Consider the following 19,629-nt stretch of genomic DNA (forward strand, 5'->3'; position numbering starts at 1 on the left):
AACCACCAAACTCCCTCTCCATTGGCTTCAGTTGGCCACCATCGTGTCCTCCAGTCATTAATGGGCCTGTTAATGAACCATCAATGTGGTGGTGGCTTCTTGTTGCCCATCCAAGTGTTTTCCCTCTTTTCCACCCCGGAATGTTGCTCCAAGTGCCTTTAATCCAGCCAAACACCCCCATTCCGAGGAGAAACGGCCCAGCCAGGGCAGGATGATGATGAATAATGTTAATATTAATATTATCCATAATTCCCTTGTTTTTAAACCATGTGGATCCGGGAATGTCATGATTCCATCCTGGCACCAGCTGGCATCAACATGGATCTGACTCTGGTTGAGAGGTTGGTGCCAGTCACTGGTTGAGGGGATGTATGGAAAATCCACCCGGATTCTGCCCTCAATCCCACTCCAGGGGTTAAACCACCAACCACAGGGATAGGTGCTCTTCCCAGTTGGATTTGGGTAGAGCTCAGTGGTGGATGCAGTGATCCCGGTCTGGGATTTGACTCCAACTTCCTCTTCCCAAATGGATTTGAAACTGGGAGCAGCATTAATGACTCCAAACACTAATTTCCTTCCCAAATTCCCATCCCCTCATCCCACCATGTTTATTCCCTGGGTGTTTGTTGGGATGGGTTCAGTTGTGTCCAACTGTGGCTCAATAAATCCCGGCTCCATCCATCCCACGCTGCCTCCTAATGGAATTCCTTTGGCTTTATCCCAAAGTCAGGCCCTGGAGGGGTGCCCACCCCTTGGCTTGCCTGGAGCGGGATGGGCACCAATGGCATCGCTTCCTTTGGAAGTGGTTACGTGGCTGGAGAGGGTGGATGTGGCTCCAGAATCGCTTCCCACCCCCGCCATGAGTTGGGATGGGGGGGTCCCGAGACCATGAGGGAATGTGTGGGGATGGGGGGGTCTTGCCCACTGGTTCCCAGCCCTGTGGATGGGATCCAGTCCTGCTCCAGCCCCATGGATGAGCTCCCAGCACCACCCCAGCCCCATGGATGCAGTTCAACCCCACACCAGCCCTATGGATGGGGTCCAGTCTTGCCCCAGCTCCATGGCTGTGGGGCTCAGAACCACCCCAGCCCCATGGATATGGGGCTCAGAACCACCACAGCCCCATGGATGAGGCCCCAGCTTCACCCCAACCCTATGGATGGGATCCATCCTTGCCTCAATCTCATGCTGGGATCCAGCCCAGCCCCATGTGTGGGGGTCTCAGGACCACCCCAGCCTCATAGATGAGATCCAGAAGCACTCCAGCCCCATGGATGAGGGGTCCAGAACCACCTCAGCCCCACAGATGAGCAGCTCAGCCGCATGGATGGATGGTGGACACCATCCCACATCCCTGCCTGTGTGTCCTGGGCAGGCCAATGGTGCAAAGCCCCACAGTGACACCTCCATGGCACACAGCACTGTGGGGCTGAGCCCCACACATAGTCCCCCCATCCCCACCCCATTGTGGGGCCACAGAAGCTCCTCACTGAATTGGGACCAGGGTGGTGCTTTATTGTTCCACCAGCACCTACATCCTGGGGTGGCCCCAGCCCCATGGCAGGGGGGGCTGTGGCTGGCGGCTCCTCAGCTGGGGCTGACCTGGCTGGAGGACACAGAGGAGACCTCTGTCCTCTGGGCAGAGCTGGACACATCCGAGTCATCCGTCATGGGCTTCCCACAGACCATCTCCATGATGCAGCCACGGAACTGCGGGGGGAATGGAGGGGATCAGCCCCATGGTCCCCATCCCTGGCACCATCTTCTACCCCTTTGGTGGCACCTTGGTAGCATCTCCTGGCTCAGAGGATGTGGAGATGGCCTGGGCATGCCCAAGTGTCCCTCATGCCCATCCCAAGGTGTTCATGGTTCCCGCTCCATGGGCATCCCTGAGTCATCCTTGTCCCCATGGGCAACCCAGGGTGTCCCCGGTGTCTGGGTGCTCCTTCATGTCCTCAGTCCCTGTGTGTCCCTGGTCTCCATAGGCATCCCTGGGTGATCCTGGTCCAAAAACGTCCCCAACATTCCTGGTCCATGGATGTCTTTGGGTACCCCAGTGTGTCCCCGTTGCCCTGGTGTCCTGGGATGTCCCCATCATCCATGTGTCCTGTGGTGCCTCCGTTGCCCTGGTGTCTTTGGATATACTTGGGCAGCCAGGGGTGTCCCCATCATCGTTATGTCCCATGGTGCCTCTGGTCCCCAGATAATTCTTGAGCTATTGGATGTCTCCATCAAACCCATGGTGTCCCCATTGCTGGTGTGCCTTGTGGTGTCCCCATTCCCCTGGTGTCCTGGGGTGGCCCCCTCCCCAGATGTCCTTGAGCACCCCAATGTGTCCCCATTGCCCTGATGTCTGGATGTGCCCACTGTCTGTGTGTCCCTGGGTGTCCCCATCACCCAGGTTTCTTTGCATGTCCCTATCATCCTTATGTCCCCCGATGTTCTTGAACCCCTGGGTGTCCCCACTGTCCATGTGTCCCATGATGTCCCCATCATCCACATGTCCCAGGTCCCCAGATGTCCTTGAGCACCTCGGGGTGTTCCCATTGTCGTGATGGCCCCAACATCCAGGTTTCCTTGGGTGTCCCCATCATGCTTGTGTCCCACAATGCTCCATTGCCCATGTGTCCAGGAATGTCCCTGGTCTCCAGATGTTCCCCAACCCCTGGATGTCCCCATTGTCCATGTGTCCCTGGATGTGCCCACTGCCTGTGTCCTGTGGTGTCCCCATAGCCCAACCTTGCTTAGATGTTCCCATCATCCTTATATCCCATGATGTCCCTGGTCCCCACATATTCTCGAGCAGATGTCCCCATCGTCCGTGTACCCCATGGTGTCCCCATTATCCAGGTGTCTCACGACAGGACATTGTCCAGGTGTCACCATCATCTGTGTATCCCATGATGTTCCCATTATCTGGGTGTCCTGGGGTGTCTCTGCTCACCAGATGTCCTTGGATGCCCCGGGGTGTCCCCGTTGCCCTTGTGTCCCATGGTGTCCCCATTTTCCATGTGTCTTGTGCTGTCCCCACCACCCGGCTTTCCCTGTGTGTCCCTGGACGTCCCTGCCGTGCCCCGTGGTGTCCGTGTCCCCGGGTGTCACCTGTTTGTTCATGAAGCAGTAGATGATGGGGTTGTAGATGCAGGAGCTCTTGGAGAAGAAGGCGGGGATGGTGACGAGGCGGAGGTCGATGCCGTGCTCGCGGTTGTTCACCATGTACATGGCCAGGGCCGCGTAGGGCACGTAGCAGACGCAGAAGGACCCCACCATCACCACCACCATGCGCGACACTTCCCGCTCCGCCTTCTGCGTCGTGGCCGACTCCTGCTGCTGTGCAGCCACCTGCGCCAGGCACGGGGACCAACCCCATCCTGCATCCATCCATCCTGTACCCATCCCACACCCATCCATCCCGTACCCATCCCGCATCCATCCATCCATACTGTACCCATCCCACATCCATCCATCCCGTACCCATCCTGCATCCATCCATCCCGTACCCATCCCGCATCCATCCATCCCATACCCATCCTGCATCCATCCATCTTGTACCCATCCCACATCCATCCATCCTGTACCCATCCCACATCCATCCATCCATCCTGTACCCATCCCGCATCCATCCATCCCGTACTCATCCCGCATCCATCCATCCCATACTCATCCCTCATCCATCCATCCCGTACCCATCCTGCATCCATCCATCCATCCCGTACCCATCCTGCATCCATCCATCCTGTACCCATCCCGCATCCATCCATCCATACCGTACCCATCCCGCATCCATCCATCCCGTACCCATCCCACATCCATCCATCCTGTACCCATCCCGCATCCATCCATCCATACCGTACCCATCCCGCATCCATCCATCCCATACTGTACCCATCCCGCATCCATCCATCCTGTACCCATCCCGTGTCCATCCATCCCATACCCGTCCTGCATCCATCCATCCCATACCCATCCCGCATCCTTCCATCCATACCGTACCCATCCCGCATCCATTCATCCTGTACCCATCCTGCATCCATCCATCCCATACCCATCCTGCATCCATCCATCCCATACCCATCCTGCATCCATCCATCCATCCCATACCCATCCCGCATGCATCCATCCATCCCGTACCCATACCCATCCCGCATCCATCCATCCCGTACCCATCCCACATCCATCCATCCCATACCCATCCCACATCCATCCATCCCACATCCATCCATCCCATATCCATCCCACATCCATTCATCCCATACCCATCCCACATCCATCCATCCTGTACCCATCCTGCATCCATCCATTCCGTACCCATCCCACATCCTTCCATCCCACATTCATCCGTCCCGTACCCATCTCACATCCTTCCATCCCACATTCATCCATCCCGTACCCATCCCACATCCATCCATCCATCCCACATCCATCCATCCATCCATCCATCCCATACCCATCCCACATCCATCCATCCATCCATCCAGTATCCATCCATCCTGTATTCATCCATCCCACCTGCACCTGGGCACTGACACCCATGGGAACCACCCTCATTCATCCCATATCCACCCTGCATCCATCCTACCTCTGTTCATCCTGTATCCATCCATCCCATATCCATCCATCCTGCATCTATCCCACCTCCATCCATCCACCTGCAACCTGGCACCAACACCTGTGTCTATCCTGCATCCATCCATCCCATATCTGTCCCATATCCACCCATCCCGTATTCATCTCGTATCCATCCATTCCACTTGTAACCAGGCACCGACACCTGCATCCATCCCACATCCATCCATCCACCCTGTATTTATTCATCTGACCTACATTCATCCTACCTCCACCCAGGCACGGACACCCATGGGCACCTGCATCCATCCCACATCCATTCTGCCTCCTTCCTGCCCCATCCTGCCTCCATCTCTCCTTCCCCACATCTCCATCTTCATCCCACCTCCCTTCCTCCCCCTGTCTCTCTCCCTACATCTACATCCCTACATCTCTGCTGCTTCCCATCCCTCTTTCGCTCCCTCCCTCCCTTCCTTTGGCCATCTCTCCTTCCTCCTTCCTTCCCTTCATCTCTCCATCGCTCCATCTATCTTTCCATCTCTCCTTCCCTCCATCTATCTTTCCATCTCTCCTTCCCTCCATCTCCATCTCCATTTCTCCATCACTCCTTCCCTCCCTCCTACCCAGCAGCACTCTCTCTCCTCCTTTGGCCATCCCTACTTTCCTTCATTCCACCATCTCCACCTCCATCCCCATCCCTCAGTCTCCATCCCTCCAGGTCCATCCCTCCCTCCCGTCCTGTCCCATCCCGGTGCAGCACTCACGGCACGCAGGGCGCTGAGCAGCTGTGAGTAGGAGAAGATGATGAGGGACAGGGGCACGATGAAGCAGAAGATGAAGAGGAACCATGTGTAGTACTCGCTGCGGTACTTGGTGCCCACCGTGTACCAGTCGGGGCCGCAGGAGCACTGCAGCCCCTCGGGCACGTACCTGTGGGCACCGCACTCAGCACCGCACCTGACACCCCACAGCACCCCGTGGTACCCCTATGGCATCCCCATGGCACCCTATGGTATCCCTATGGCATCCCAGTGGTATCCCATGGTACCCTATGGCACCCCTATGGGATTCCCATGGTACCCTATGGCATTCCCATGGAACCCTATGGCACCCCTGTGGCACTCCATGGCATATCTGTGTCACTCTAATGTCACCTTATGACTCTCCTGTGTCACTCCCATGTCACCCTAGTGCTACCCATTTCACCCCGTGCCACCTCACGTCACCTCATACCCCTCCATGTCACCCCATGTCACCCTCTGTCATCCTGTGTCACCTCCATGCTACCTCAGTGGCACTCCATGGCACCCTTATGTCATCCTATGGCACCCTAATGTCACCCCATACCCCTCTCTATCCCCCAGTGCCCCCCCTGTCCCCCCATGTTATCACCCCCATGTCCCACCTGCTCCACCCGAAGAATGGAGGGATGGCGACGCCGATGCCGATGACCCACGTGGCCACCACGACCACGAGTGCGTGCTTGGAGGTGAAGCGGAAGTTGCCCAGGGGCTTGCAGATGACGATGTAGCGCTCGAAGGCCAGGAAGGCCAAGGACCAGCCCGTGACCAGCCCTGGGGACACCGCGGAGGGGGCTCGGACCAGCATCGCAGCCAGCACCAGCTCACCCGGCTCGGGCAGCCCCACCAGACCATGGGGTTCAAACTAACTCCTATGGGTCCAGTAGACCCTGGTGGTCAACCTTGCCTTGATCCCAGTCAGACCAACCCAACGCCTCTGAGCCCCATCAGATGATGGTGGTCACCCCTACCTACCGGCATGATCAACTACCCACCATGATCAACTACCCACCAGCTGCTCATGGTCACTTCAACTCCTACAGGTCCAGCAGACCCCAGTGATCAACCCTACCTTGAGCCCAATCAGACCGTGGTGGTCACTTCAACTCCTATAGGTCCAGTAGACCATGGTGGTCAACCTGACCTCGAGCCCAATCAGACCATGGTGGTCACCTCAACTCCTCCAGCCCTACCAGATTATAGTGGTCACCCCAACTCCTATAGGTCCAGAAGAGCATGATGGTCACCCCAGCTCCTACAGCCCCAGCACACGATGGTGGTCACCCCTACCTACAGCTGCACCAGTCTATCATGGTCACTCCAACTCCTACAGGTGTAGAAAGGCACAGTGATCACCCCAGGTCCACCAGATTGCAGTGGTCACCTCAACCCCCAGAACTCCAGCAGTCACCCTACTTCCAGCACTACCAGATGATGGGGGTCACCCCAACTCCTAAACCCCAGCAGACCATGGTGGTCACCCCTGCCTACAACCCCACCAGGTCATAGTGATCACCCCAACTCCAACAGGTCTGCAAGACCGTGGAGATCAACCCTACCTCAACCGCCTACCTCAGACCATGGTGGTCACTCCAACTCCTCCAGCCCCACCAGATTATAGTGGTTACCTCAACACCTATAGTTCCAGCAGACCACGGTGGTCAAGCCCCATTAGGCCATGGTGGTCACCGCAACTCCTCCAACCCACCCAGACCACCGTCAACCCTACCGTGAGCCCCACCAGACCATGACAGTCACCCCAACTCCTATAGCCCTACAAGATGATGGTGTCTACCCCAAGTCTTCCACCCCCATCAGTCCATCGTGGTCACCCCAACTCCTCCAACCCTACTAGATGATGGTGGTCACCCTGTCTTCCAGCCCCCCCAGACCCTGGTGGTCACCCCAACTCCTCCAACCCTACAAGTTGATGGTGTCCAACCCAACTCTTCCAGCCCTCAGTGGTCACCCCCACCTCCAGCTCCCCTGTATGACCATGGCCACCCCCCCGGCCACCTACCTGCAGTGGCCCCCATGAAGCCCTCAAAGGCACAGACGTGCTTGCCGAAGACGAAATAGCCCTGCGAGCTGGAGACGAAGACGGTGAAGATGCAGAAGATGCAGGCGAGGAACCCGCAGAAGGAGATGTTCACCAGGATGTAGTTGAGCGGCTGCCTCAGCTTCTTGTACTTGATGGTGACCACCAGCACGATGGCGTTCAGGGGGGTGCCCACCAGGAACACGAAGCCCATGAAGGCTGTCTGCAGGTAGAAGGCCCATGGCGGGGCGATGTGGTACTGGGGACCGTCCCAGGGGCCACCGACGGACCCGTTCTTGAACAGGTAGAACTCCTCCTCACCCGACATCGTGCTCGGGGCTGCTGAAGGGGGGGGGGCTTGGGGGTCCCAGCCCTCCCCTTCTCATATACCCTTGTCCCAAAGCCGCTTATGGGCTGAGGAGGGATCAGGGCTTCAGCCAGGGGCAAACTTGGGGATTAGGAGGGGCTAAGCCCGGCTCAGGTCCTAATCCTGCTCCTTAACCCGGGCTGAGGCGATTGTGGGGCTCCCGAGGGATTTTGGGGGGTAAAGGCAGAGTAAAAAAGGGTTTGGGGGGGGTAAAGGGGATTTGGGGAGTAAAGGAGGAGTCTGGGGCACTCACACCCCAGGGACACAGCAGGGACCCCAAGGTGGGTGATGTTGGTCAGGGGTGGCTTGGGGGAGAAGAGGTGATGGGGTGCCCCCAATGGGACCATGGGCAACCTCAGGGTGGTCCTAGAGCTCCAAGGGGATGGATAGAGGTGGAGAGGACCCTGGGGGAGGGATTAATGAGGGGGCACTTTGGGGGTGCATAGTTGGGGGTTACTTTGGGGGTGCACTGCAGGGGAGCATTCACTTTGGGGGTGCACTTCTAGGGGGTGCATTGCTGAAGAGCTCATGGCTGGGGATCACTTTGGGGGTGCACTGCTGGGTGTGCACGATTGGGGGTGCATTTCAGGGGGCATCACTTTGGGGTGCAGGGCCGAGGATGCATGGCTGTTTATTCACTTTGGGGGTGCAGTGCTGAGGAGTGCACTATCGGGGATGCATTACGGGGGGGGATGCATTGATGGGGGGGTGACTTTGGGGTGCACTTTTTTGGGGGGGTCACTTTAGGGCTGCACTGCCGTGTCTGTGTGTTCATTTTGGGGTGCCCTTTTAGGGGTCACTTTGGGGTTCCCTGCAGGGGTGTGTGTGCTCATTTGGGGTTCATTGGGGGTTCATTTGGGATTCACGTTCAGGGGTGTCCCCGCAGTGCGGGTGTTTCTCGTTCCCCCCCCGCAGCACGCAGCCGCGCCGCACTCCCACATAGCGGCTCGTTGGTCTAGGGGTATGATTCTCGCTTAGGGTGCGAGAGGTCCCGGGTTCAAATCCCGGACGAGCCCACTTCTTTTTCTTCTCCCCCCTCCCCCCCTTCATGCACCCCACTTCCTGCCCCTCCCTCGCCGTGGGGCCTCAGTGGGGCAGGAAGCATGAGCACAAGCCTCTTAGCGGGGGGATTAAGGGCGTTTGGGCTCCCCCCCCACCCCGCTCCCCCCGGGCTTGGGGGTTCATATAAAGCCTGGTGCAGAGAAGTGGGGTGGTGGCTGTGCTGCACCGTACCAAACCATACTGTATTATGCTCTACTGGGCTGTACTGGAGTCTACTGGGATGCACCATGTTGTACTGGAGTGTACTGGACTGTACCATACTGGACCAGGCTATACTGGACCATACTGGGCTGTACTGGGACAGTGCTGGTTGTACTGTACCAAACCATGCTGTGCTGGGTTGTACTGGGCTGTACCATACTGTACTGGTCTGACTGGGCTGGACTGGGTCATACTGTGCTGTACTGTTCTGCACCATACTGTACTAGGTTGGACTGGTTCACAGCGGGCTGTACTGGGTCAGGTCTGGTTGTATTGTACTGTACCAAACCATACTGTACAGAGCTGTACTAGAGAATACCAGGCTTTACTGGGCTTTACTGGGACATACTGGGCTGTCCCAGGCTGTACTGGTCTGTACTGGGTCAGGTCTGGTTGTACTGTACCAAAACACACTGTACTGGGCTGTACTTGGTTATACAGGACTGGACTGCACCGGGTTGTACCATATTGCGTTGGGTTGGACTGGGCTATACTAGGTTGGAGTGGGTCATACGGGTTGTACTGGGTCATATAGGGCTGTAATGAGTCATACTGGGCTGTACTGGGCTGTACTGGGTCAGTCCCCCATGACTTAGGAGCACCCGGTCTGCAGGCGGGGGGGGGGGGCATGGAGCTTAAAGAGTCCCTGTCCATGGGCAGTAAGTGCTGCAGTGGGACCCCCACCCGGGGAGGGCACCCCCAAATGGGTACCCCATAAAACGGGCACCCATGGGAGCGGGCATCCTAAGCAGGAGCACCCAATAAGGATGAGCACCTCAATGATGGGCACCCCAAAGAAGGGCACCCATAGGTATTGGCAGCCTCAGGGTAAAGGTCACCCCAGGACTGGTCTCCCCAAGGCTGGTCACCCTAAACAGGGGCACCCATAAGGAGGGGCACCCCAAAGAGAGGTACTCCCAGGTACTGGCACCCCCAGGGTGAGGGACATCCCATAAGGATGAGCATCAATACTTGGGACACCCATAAGGAAGGCTACAGCATAAGAAGTGGAACACCAAAGAAGGGCACCCATAGGTATTGACACCCCTAGGCCTGGCACCCCAAAGATGGGCACCCATTGATACCAGCACCTCAGGGATAAGCACCCTAAAGTGGGGCACCCATTACTATTGGCACCCCATAAGGACGGCACATCAACAATGGTCACCTCATTGCTGGTCACCCAAGGGGTGGTCACCCCAAGGAGGGACACCCCAAAGAGGGTCGCCCATAAGTATTGGCATCCTTTATGGATAGACACCTCAATGATGGGCACCCCAAAGAGGGGTACCCATAGGTATTGGCAACCTCAGGGTAAAAGTCACCCCAGGACTGGTCTCCCCAAGGCTGGTCACCCTAAACAGGGGCACCCACAGGGCTGGTGATGGTGACCCTGTTGGTGATGCTGTGCTCAGCAGACCTGCAGGTGCTGCGGGTACCCCACAGGGTTGGTCCCCCCCGAGGATGTCCCCGTGGGTGGGTGCTGGTCCCCATGTCCATGCCCTGTTGATGACGCTGTTCCCAGTGGGACTGTAGGCGCTGTGGGCACCCCAGGGTTGGTCACCCAAAGGAGGGGCACCCATAGGCTGGTATCAGTGCTGGTGCCAGGGCCAGGGACACTGAGTTCAGCAGGTCTATGGGTGCTGCAGGTACCCGAGGTGGGTGCCATGCAGAGCTATGCGGCGTCACTAGCAGTGCTCCCAGAGAGCCTGCAGGCACTGCGGGACCGGATCTCAGCCCCGCGCGAGGAGCAATGGGGGGCACGGTGGGGTGTGAAGGTTGCCACAGCGGGATGGATGGTGGGCATGGCGTGGTGGGATGGTGGCCATGGTGAGAACGTGGTCATTGAGCAACGGGATGGTGAACATGGGGCAGTGGGATGGGTGGTGGGCATGGTGTGGTGAGCGGTAGCTGTGGTGGGATGGTGCTCATGGGGTGGTGGGCATGGCATGGGGCAGTGGTGGACATGGGGTGGTGGACATTGTGGTACAGGGGGTGTTTGCCATGGCGGGGCTGATGCCATGGGGTGGGTGCCATGGGGCTGCTGTAGGGCTGAGGTGGGTGCTGTGGGGCTGAGATGGGTGCTGTGGGGCTGAGGTGGGTGCTGTGGGGCTGAGGTGTGCCTCATGGGCCGTGCAGAGGAGCTGGTGCTGCCACCGGTGCCGCAGGAACCTGGAGAAGGAGCCCTGTGCGCTGCAGCTCTGCCCCAGCACCCTGCCCAGGGGAGGGCAGCTTCAGCCCTGCCACCACGTCTGCTGCCACCGGTACCACCCACAGCATCCATCGAACTCACTGGACCCACAGACCCCATGGGACCCCCCAGGACCTACATGGCCCCATGGTTGTTCCCTCCTGGATATGGCCCCATTCACATCCCCACTGCCCCCAGGCCATGTCCCACCAGCCCATGTCCCCCCTGTCCCTGTGACCGTGTCCCAGTGGCTCCTGTTCCCATGGCCATGTCCCCCTTGTCCCCTTGTCCATATCCCCTATGCCCCCTGGCAATGTCCCCCCTGTCCCCATGGCCAGGTACCCCTTGTCCCTGTAATTGCCCCCATGGCCATGTCCCCATTGTCCCCAGTGTCCCCTTGTCCATGTCCCCAGTACTCCCCAGTCATTTCCCTCTGCCCCATGGCCATGTCCCCATTGTCCCCTGGCCATGTCCCAGTGCCCCAGTCCTGCTGGTGTCCCCATGTCCCCACATGCCTGCATCTGTCCCCCACCTCCTGCCCCCCGCAGGTGCCCCAGGGGCCAGAACCCCTTCAGCGTCTCCCCCTGCTTCAACGACTCCATTGACGTCTCTGACCCCAACCACGAGGGGACCCTGGGCCAGGTACGGGGTGGGGGGGGCACACAGGGGTTTCGGGGAGACACCGTGTGCGGTATCATGGACCCTGTCCCTGTCCCTCCCCAAGACAGCATCATCAGCCTCAAGCCCTCCATCCTCTTCATCATGGCCTCCACCATCATCTTCCCCTTCCTGAAGCATTGGAGCAACTGGCCACCTCCCATCCCACTGCCCCCCAGTGGAGCACCCTGAACCCTATACACCGTCCCCTGTCCTTGGGATGGGGGTGTCACCCATGAGTGCACCCCAATGTGTCTGTGTGTGTGTGACCCCCCCAGCCAGGACTTGTCCCCCCCCTCCCCGGGTATTTTGGGTGCCGGGTGCGTGGCTGTGACTCCATGGGTTATTTATAGGTGCTGGCGCAGGAGCCAGGGACCGTGCCCCCTCCCAGCCACCCCCTGCTTTGTCACCCCCTTTGTCACCCTCTTTGTCACCCCCCATCACTGCAGGGTGCCCCCCCCAGGGAAACTGAGTCACAAAGTGGGGGGTGCCATGGGGAGGACCCCAACTCCTGACACCCCCCCCCCCCCCCCCAATCACCACCCATGGGTGCTCCCCCTGCACCCACTGGAAGCTTCCAGGGCTGGTGACACACCGGAACTGGGGGGAAGCTGATATCCTCCCCCCCCCAGATCACCCCCCCGTGAAGGACCCGGATGTGGAGCACTGGGCACTCACCCAAGTGTGTCCCCCTTAAACAAGCACCAAAGGGGGGGGCACCAAGATGTTGGGGGGCTCTGGGGGAGCCCAGCAGGCTTTAGGGGGTCCAGAGTGAGTGAGTTTCCTGGGGGGAGGTTTGGAGTGCGAATGGTGCTGGGGTGCATTGGGGTGCTCATGGTACTGGGGTGCTGGGTGGCAGGTAAGGGGGTGCTCAGGGGCCCCGGGGTATTGGGTGCCAGGTATTGGGGTGCCCTGGTGCCAGAGGTGTCAGGGTGCTGGGGTATTGGGGTGCTGGGTGCCATGTATTGGGGTGCTCAGGGTGCCAGGTATTGGGGTGCCCTGGTGCCTAATAGCTGGGGTAATAGGATATTGGGGTGCCAGGTATCGGGGTGCTGGTTATTGGGGTTCCTTGGGTGCTGGGGTGTTGGGGCACCCAGAGTGGTACCCACGTATCAGGGTGCTGGGTTTTGGGGTGTCGGGCTACGGGTAGATCGGGATAATGGGGTGTTGGGGTGTCTGGGCTATTGCGGTGCTGGAGTTTGGGGTGTCGGCGTTTCAGGGCACGGGGGTTTCGGGGTACGGGGGTGCCAAAGTTTGGGGTTACCGGTGTTTCAGCTTGACAGATTTTGGAGGTGCTGGTGTTTGGGGTGTTGGCGTTTGGGGGTGCCGGGGATTGGGGGTGCTGGTGTCTGTGGGTGCCAGTCTCTGTTGTTTCGGGGGTCCCGGCGTCTGGGGGTGTCGGTGTTTGGGGGTACCGGCGTCTGGGGGTGTCAGTGTTTGGGGGTGCTGGTGTTTGGGGGTGTCGGTGTTTGGGGGTGCCGGTGTCTGGGGGTGTCGGTGTTTGGGGGTGTCGGTGTTTGGGGGTGCCGGTGTTTGGGGGTGCCGGTGTCTGGGGGTGTCGGTGTTTGGGGGTGCCGGTGTCTGGGGGTGTCGGTGTTTGGGGGTGCCGGTGTTTGGGGGTGCCGGTGTTTGGGGGTGCCGGTGTCTGGGGGTGTCGGTGTTTGGGGGTGCCGGTGTCTGGGGGTGTCGGTGTTTGGGGGTGCCGGTGTCTGGGGTTTGGGGGTACCGGTGCCGGTTGGTGCTGGTTTGAGGGTGCGGGCCCAGGGGGGTGCGGCAGGGCTATAAATAGCGGGTGCGGTCACTCCCGCCCCCCCGGGCCGGCCCATGCGGGGCGGGCCGGGCCGGGCCGGGGCAGCGCTTAAAGCCGCCGCCCCCCGGGACACCCCGGACACACGGACCCTGCTCCGACCGGGAACGCACCGGGAACCGACCGGACCTCGCTCTTGCTGCGGCCGGGATCCCACTGAGCCCCGCTCCGGCTGCGAACCGACCGGATTCAGCGCCGGGAACCGACCGCGAACAGAGCGGGATCAGACCGGACCCTGCTTCCACTGGGAACCAGCTCCGCTACCGGGAACTCGCACCGGGATTGCCCCAGGACAACCGCCCCCGGCACCGGGACTGAGCCGGGAACCGGGACCCGCCCGTGACCCCCCCCCAACCGGGACACCGGGATCGAGCCGGGACCCTCCCAGTCGGGATATCGGGATTGAGACGGGACCTCCATCGGGACACCGGGACTGAGGAGGGAGCCCCCCAGCTGGGATACTGGGACTGGCCCAGGACTCCTTCAGGACACCGGGGGTGATCCGGGACCCCCCTCCCGGCACTGGGACTGACTTGGGACCCCCCACAGGACACCGATACAGATCCGGGGCCCTCATCCAGGATACTGGCACTGATCCGGGACCTCCACCTGGGACACCGGCACTGACTTGGGACCCCCCCCCCCCCAAGGACACGGGTACTGACCCACGACCCTGATACTGATCCGGGATCCCTCCTTCGGCTTCTCATCCGGGACCCTCATTTGGGCCACCAACTTGGAACCCCCACCCAGGACACTGACCCCCAACCCGGGACCCCAATACTGATCCAGGACCCCTCTTTGGGCCTCCCACACAGGACACCGAAACCAACCCAGGACCCCCCACAGGACACAGGTACTAACCCAGGGCCCCATTTGGTCCTCCCCGCAGACACTGATCCTCTCCTAGGACCCCCATAAGGACCCCGATACCCACCCAATCCCCCCATAAGGATCCCAATACCCACCCAGGATCTCTATAAGGATCTTGATACCCACCCAGGGCCCCCATAAAGACCCTGATACCCATAAGGGTCCCCATAAGGACCCTGATACCCACCCAGTACCCTGCTAAGGACACTGATACCAGCCCAAAACTACTATAAGGACCCTGATACACACCCAGGACCTCCATAAGGACCCCAATATCAACCCAGAGCCATCACCCAGGAGCTTGTTACCCATACAGGACCCTCATCACCCACCCAGGACCCTCTCCTGGGACACTGACCCTCCCTCAGCACCCCCATAAGGACCCCAACACCCAACCCAAGCCCCCCCATTTGGGCCTCAGCACCACCCCATCACCCCCAGGCCCCCCATCGCCAGCAGCATGAACTCGACACTGGAGGCTCAGCCGGGCGAGGAGCCCGAGGAGCTGCCGGCCACCGAGAAGGACCTGGCGGAGGATGCGCCGTGGAAGAAGATCCAGCAGAACACGTTCACGCGCTGGTGCAACGAGCACCTCAAGTGCGTGCACAAGCGCATCGGGGACCTGCAGCGGGACCTGAGCGACGGGCTGCGCCTCATCGCGCTGCTCGAGGTGCTCAGCCAGAAGAAGATGGGCCGCAAGTACCACCCGCGCCCCAACTTCCGACAGATGAAGCTGGAGAACGTCTCCGTGGCCCTCGAGTTCCTGGAGCGGGAGCACATCAAGCTGGTGTCCATCGGTGAGCGTGCAACGGGGGTGCGATGGGGATGGGAGAGAGGGTTTGGATGGAGTGAGGGTGAGCGTGAAAGGGGGGTGATGATAGAAGGGTGAGTGAGCACGGGTTGGGGTGATGGATAAGAGGGAGTGAAGGGTGAGCGTGTGAGGGTGATGGGGTGGAATGAGGGATGAGTGTGCAAGGGAAGGGGTGATTTGGGAGTGAAGGGTGGGTGTGTGAGGGAAGGGATAATGGATAAGAGGGAGTAAAGGGTGAGTGCGAAAGGGGAGGGGTGATAGAAGGGTGAGGGTGAGTGTGCAAGGGTAAGGGTGAGAGTGAAGGGTTGCGGTGATGGACAAGAGTGAGCGTGCAAGGGGGGGTGATGGTGAGTGGGAGTGAAGGGGGAGTGTGTGAGGGTTGGGGTGATGTAGGAGTGAGTGTGCGAGTATAAGGGTGATGAAAGAGTGGGAGTAAGGGGTGAGGGTGAGTGTGCAAGGCCAGGGCTGATGGACAAGTGGGAATGACGGGTGAGTGTGTGAAGGTGATGGGGTGGAGTGAGGGATAAGTGTGCAAGGGAAGGGGTGGTTGTGTAAGGGTAGAGGAGATGGAGGTGTTGGGAGAGGAGTGAGAGTGAGGGGTGAGTGTGCAAGCGTTGGGGTGGTGTGGGAATGAAGGGTGAGTGTGCAAAGGCAGAGGTGATAGAAGGGTGAGTGTGAGTGTGGTGGGGTGAAATGGGGGTGAGCGCACAGGGGTAGAAGTGATGGAGGGGTTAAGAGAGGGGTGAGTGTGCAAAGGTGAGGGGTTTGGGGTGGAGTGAGTGTGCAAGGATAGGGGTGGCAGAAGGGTGAGTGTGCAAGGGTGGGAGTGATGGCCGAGAGGCAGTGAGGGGTGAGTGTGTGCGGGTGATGGGGTGAAATGAAGGGTGAGCGTGCAAGGCCAGGGGTGATGCTGAGCGTGCAAGAGCAAAGAACAAGCACAAACGGAGCCGGGGGTGAGTGTGCAAAGGGGCCACGCAAGGGGTGGCCGCGCTGAGCTCGCTCTTGGCTCGGGGCCTGCGCTGGTGGGTTCACCCCTTGCACGCTCACCTCGTGTGCAGGGCCCTTGCACGCCCGTTTGCGCCCTCACCTCCCACCCGCCTGCTCATGGGGGGTGATGATTTCACACCCCCCCTTGCACACCCACTCGTGCCCCCCCCTTGCACACTCCCCCCTCCCCCCCTCGTGCCCAGATGTTGTGGGGGGGCCGCATCTGCAGCGGGTTCGTGCCCGAAACACGATCGCTGATGGGGGGGGGGGGGGGGGGGGCTGGGGGGAGGGGCTGTGGAGGAGGGGGAGGGGCCGGTACGCGGGGTCCGCGCGCAGGGCTGGAGGGGGGGAGGGGCGGAATGCCTGGGGCTCCCCTCCCCCGCCCTCTGTTCAACACCCCCCCCCAATGCCTCAGTTTCCCCATCCAGGGACCCCTCACAAGGGTCAGGGGTCCCCAGGGTGCTGCGGGGGCACCACAGGGAGACCCCCAATGTGCCTTGTGGGGGGACCCCCGAGCCTATGGGAGGTCATGGAACCCCCATAGTGGTATGGGGGGGAACCCTAAGGTGCTGGGGAGGGGGGTCCAATGGACCCCCACGGTGCTTTGATGGCGATCCCCATGGTGCTGGGGGGTTTAGAGCTCCCCCAAGCTGTTGTGACGGTGCTTTGTGGGGGGACCCCATGGTGCTGTCAGGGTGTGCCCCCCCCCAGCACTCTCTGGTGGGATTTTGGGGGTCTGGGGGTCGGGGTGCTGTGGGGTGCTCTGCTGAGACAGGGGAGCAGTGGGGGGGGTATTGGGGTGTCCCCCTCTTGGTATTGGGGTGGCAGGCACCCCTGCCCGTGTTCTAGGGGTGTCTCCAAGGTGGCAGGGACCCCCATACTTGCCTTGGGGGTTTTGGGGTGTCCGCAGCCTGATACGAGGGTGACAGGGACCCTTTCCCATGTTCTGGGGTGCCCCAGGGTGGTGGGACCCCATATTCTTGTCACAGGGTTTTGGGATGTCCCCATCATGGTTTTGGGGTGTCCCAGAGTCACAGGAACCCCTCATCCTTGTCCCATGGTATTGGGGTATCCTCATAGTGTCAGGGCCCCTGTCCCATGGTTTTAGGGTGTCCCAAAGGGTTCAGGGTCCCTTTCCCCAGGGATTTTGGGTGTTCCCATAGTTTTGGGGTGTCCCCATGGTGCCAGGTGCCTTCCCCATGGTTTGGAGTGCCCCGATGATGGTGGTGTGGTGTCAGGTCCCTACCCTATGCTTTCGGGGTGTCCCCGTGCTGACGATGGTCTGTCAGCCCCTGCCCTATGGTTTCGGGGTGCCCCCATGGTGTCAGGTCCCTGCTCCATGGACTCAGGGTGTCCCCATGGTTTTGGGGTGTCCCCCTCCTCCCGCTGCAATGGGGTAACCGTACCCCCCTGCCCTGCTGTCTTGGGGTGTTCCCATGGTGTGGGGCGCCCCGATGCCGGCGATGGGGGTGTCCGGTGGGTGACGGCTCCCCCGCCCTACAGACAGCAAAGCGATCGTGGACGGGAACCTGAAGCTGATCCTGGGGCTGGTGTGGACGCTGATCCTGCACTACTCCATCTCCATGCCCATGTGGGAGGACGAGGAGGAGGAGGAGGCGCGGCGGCAGACGCCGAAGCAGCGGCTGCTGGGCTGGATCCAGCACAAGGTCCCGCAGTTGCCCATCACCAACTTCCACCGGGACTGGCAGGACGGGAAGGCGCTGGGAGCGCTGGTGGACAACTGCGCGCCCGGTCAGCGGCCACGGGGGCACGGGGTGGGGGGCTATGGGGTGCAGGTGGGGCTGGGGAGGGTCTTAGAGGGGTGGCAGAGGGGGCTTAGGAGGGTCTTGGGGTGGGGTAGAGGAGTCTTAGATGAGGGGTGCTTAGAGGGATCTTGGGGGGCGTCTTAGATGTGTCTTGGGGTGTATCAGGGGCTCAGAGGCATCTTGGGGGGTTTTAGAGGGGTCTTTGGGGGTATTAGGTGGGCCTGACTGGGGGCAGATGGGGCTTGGGGGCGGCCCTGGGGTGTGTAAAGGGGTCTTGGGGAGCACCTTAGGGGTGAAGGGGACACTGGAGAGCTGTGGGGGTGTCCCTGTGGTGCTGACCCCCCCCTTTTCGCAGGCCTGTGCCCAGACTGGGAGAGCTGGGACCCGAACCAGCCGGTGCAGAATGCGCGCGAGGCCATGCAGCAGGCGGACGATTGGCTCGGGGTGCCCCAGGTGCGGGGGGTACTGGGAGCACTGGTGTCCCCCTGGCATGGGGCAGGGGGTGCTGGGGAGTCCCATCATGGGGAACTGGGGGGTCCCCGGGGGTGTCTCTGGGTGTTGGGGTCCCCAATCATTGGGGTTCCATGGGGGGATCTATGGGCATGGAGGGTCCCTGTGAGTACAGGAGGGTCCTCAGGTTGTCCCTGGGTATGGGGGGTGCCTGTGGGCTTAGGGGGGCCCTGGGGGTGCAGAGTGGTCCCTTGGGGTGCCCCATGGCACAAACCACCCCTGGGTGGGTGCCGCTGGGGAGGGTGGTGCTGAGGGTCCCCATAGAGGTCGCTGTGTGCCCCAGGCGCTCTGACGGGTGCTGTTGGGTGCCCCCAGGTGATCGCCCCCGAGGAGATCGTGGACCCCAACGTGGATGAGCACTCGGTCATGACCTACCTGTCCCAGTTCCCCAAGGCCAAGCTCAAGCCCGGGGCGCCCCTCAGGCCACGGCAGCCCCAGCCCGCTCGTGCCCGCGCATATGGGCCCGGTATGGGAATGGGGACATGGGGGGCACTGGGCGGGACATTGGGGACACACATACACATAGGGACACAGTGGGGCACACAAGGGGATACGGGGGGACATGAAGAGGGGGTGTGGGGTGATGTGGGGTTGGAGATGTGGGATGGGGACCTCCAAGAATAGGGACCCTTTCCTTGACACCCAAGGTGTCACCCAAGCCGGGGGCACCCCAGGGTCCCCCATGGTGCCACCCACACTCAAGGATACCCCTAAGTGTCACCTATACCCAGGGATACCCAAGGGACAACCCTTGGGTCTCCCCAGGGTCCTACATGCCCATTGACACCCCAGGATCACACAAGGTGCCACCTATGCCTGGGGTCCCCACCATGACCAGGGATACCCCAAGGTGCCAGCTATACCCATGGATACCCAAGGGGTACCCCAGCCCCCCCCCAATGAGCAGGAGCACCCCAGGGTCCTCCAATGACACTCTTGCACCCTTAGGGTGCCACCCACATGTGGGGACACCCCAGGGTGCCCCAGAATGCC

The 19,629-nt window shown here is 60.6% G+C and overlaps 2 protein-coding genes and 1 non-coding gene across 4 annotated transcripts in view; 2 read left to right on the plus strand and 1 right to left on the minus strand.

Moving 5' to 3' along the window:
- Nucleotides 1–1,545: 1,545 nt before the first annotated feature.
- On the minus strand, nt 1,546–7,732 carry OPN1SW (opsin 1, short wave sensitive). Its single transcript, XM_057425472.1, has 5 exons — nt 7,387–7,732; nt 5,972–6,140; nt 5,331–5,496; nt 3,103–3,342; nt 1,546–1,710 (listed from the first exon to the last, which is right to left on the minus strand). Exons 1-5 carry the CDS (start codon nt 7,730–7,732, stop codon nt 1,588–1,590), a joined length of 1,044 nt encoding a protein of 347 aa, XP_057281455.1. The 3' UTR covers nt 1,546–1,587.
- A 983-nt stretch (nt 7,733–8,715) lies between these two features.
- TRNAP-AGG (transfer RNA proline (anticodon AGG)) lies at nt 8,716–8,787 on the plus strand. Its single transcript has one exon. It is a non-coding gene; the product is annotated as a tRNA-Pro (tRNA).
- A 6,161-nt stretch (nt 8,788–14,948) lies between these two features.
- FLNC (filamin C) overlaps nt 14,949–19,629 on the plus strand; it is a 36,691-nt gene continuing 32,010 nt past the window's right edge. For both annotated transcript variants that reach the window (XM_057425438.1, XM_057425439.1), the window contains exons 1-4: nt 14,949–15,359; nt 17,864–18,112; nt 18,482–18,579; nt 18,952–19,102. In XM_057425438.1, coding sequence (XP_057281421.1) covers nt 15,023–15,359; nt 17,864–18,112; nt 18,482–18,579; nt 18,952–19,102 — 835 coding nt within the window. In that variant the 5' untranslated portion in view covers nt 14,949–15,022. The remainder of the gene's footprint in view (nt 15,360–17,863; nt 18,113–18,481; nt 18,580–18,951; nt 19,103–19,629) is intronic.

The sequence above is a fragment of the Pezoporus wallicus genome, unplaced genomic scaffold (assembly GCF_028554395.1).
Source record: "Pezoporus wallicus isolate ANWC-B61680 ecotype Strahan unplaced genomic scaffold, APGP_CSIRO_Pwel_v1 contig_4722, whole genome shotgun sequence".
NCBI lineage: Eukaryota > Metazoa > Chordata > Aves > Psittaciformes > Psittacidae > Pezoporus > Pezoporus wallicus.

What these genes read in the sequence shown, in the direction of transcription:
- OPN1SW (XM_057425472.1), bottom strand. Translation starts at nt 7,732, where the DNA reads ATGTCGGGTGAGGAGGAGTTCTACCTGTTCAAGAACGGGTCCGTCGGT. An exon ending in CTTCATGGGGGCCACTGCAG is followed by an intron (nt 6,141 to 7,386) that starts GTAGGTGGCCGG and finishes CGGTGTCCCCAG; the next exon opens with GGCTGGTCACGGGCTGGTCC. An exon ending in ACTGCTTCATGAACAAACAG is followed by an intron (nt 1,711 to 3,102) that starts GTGACACCCGGG and finishes TTCCCCCCGCAG; the next exon opens with TTCCGTGGCTGCATCATGGA.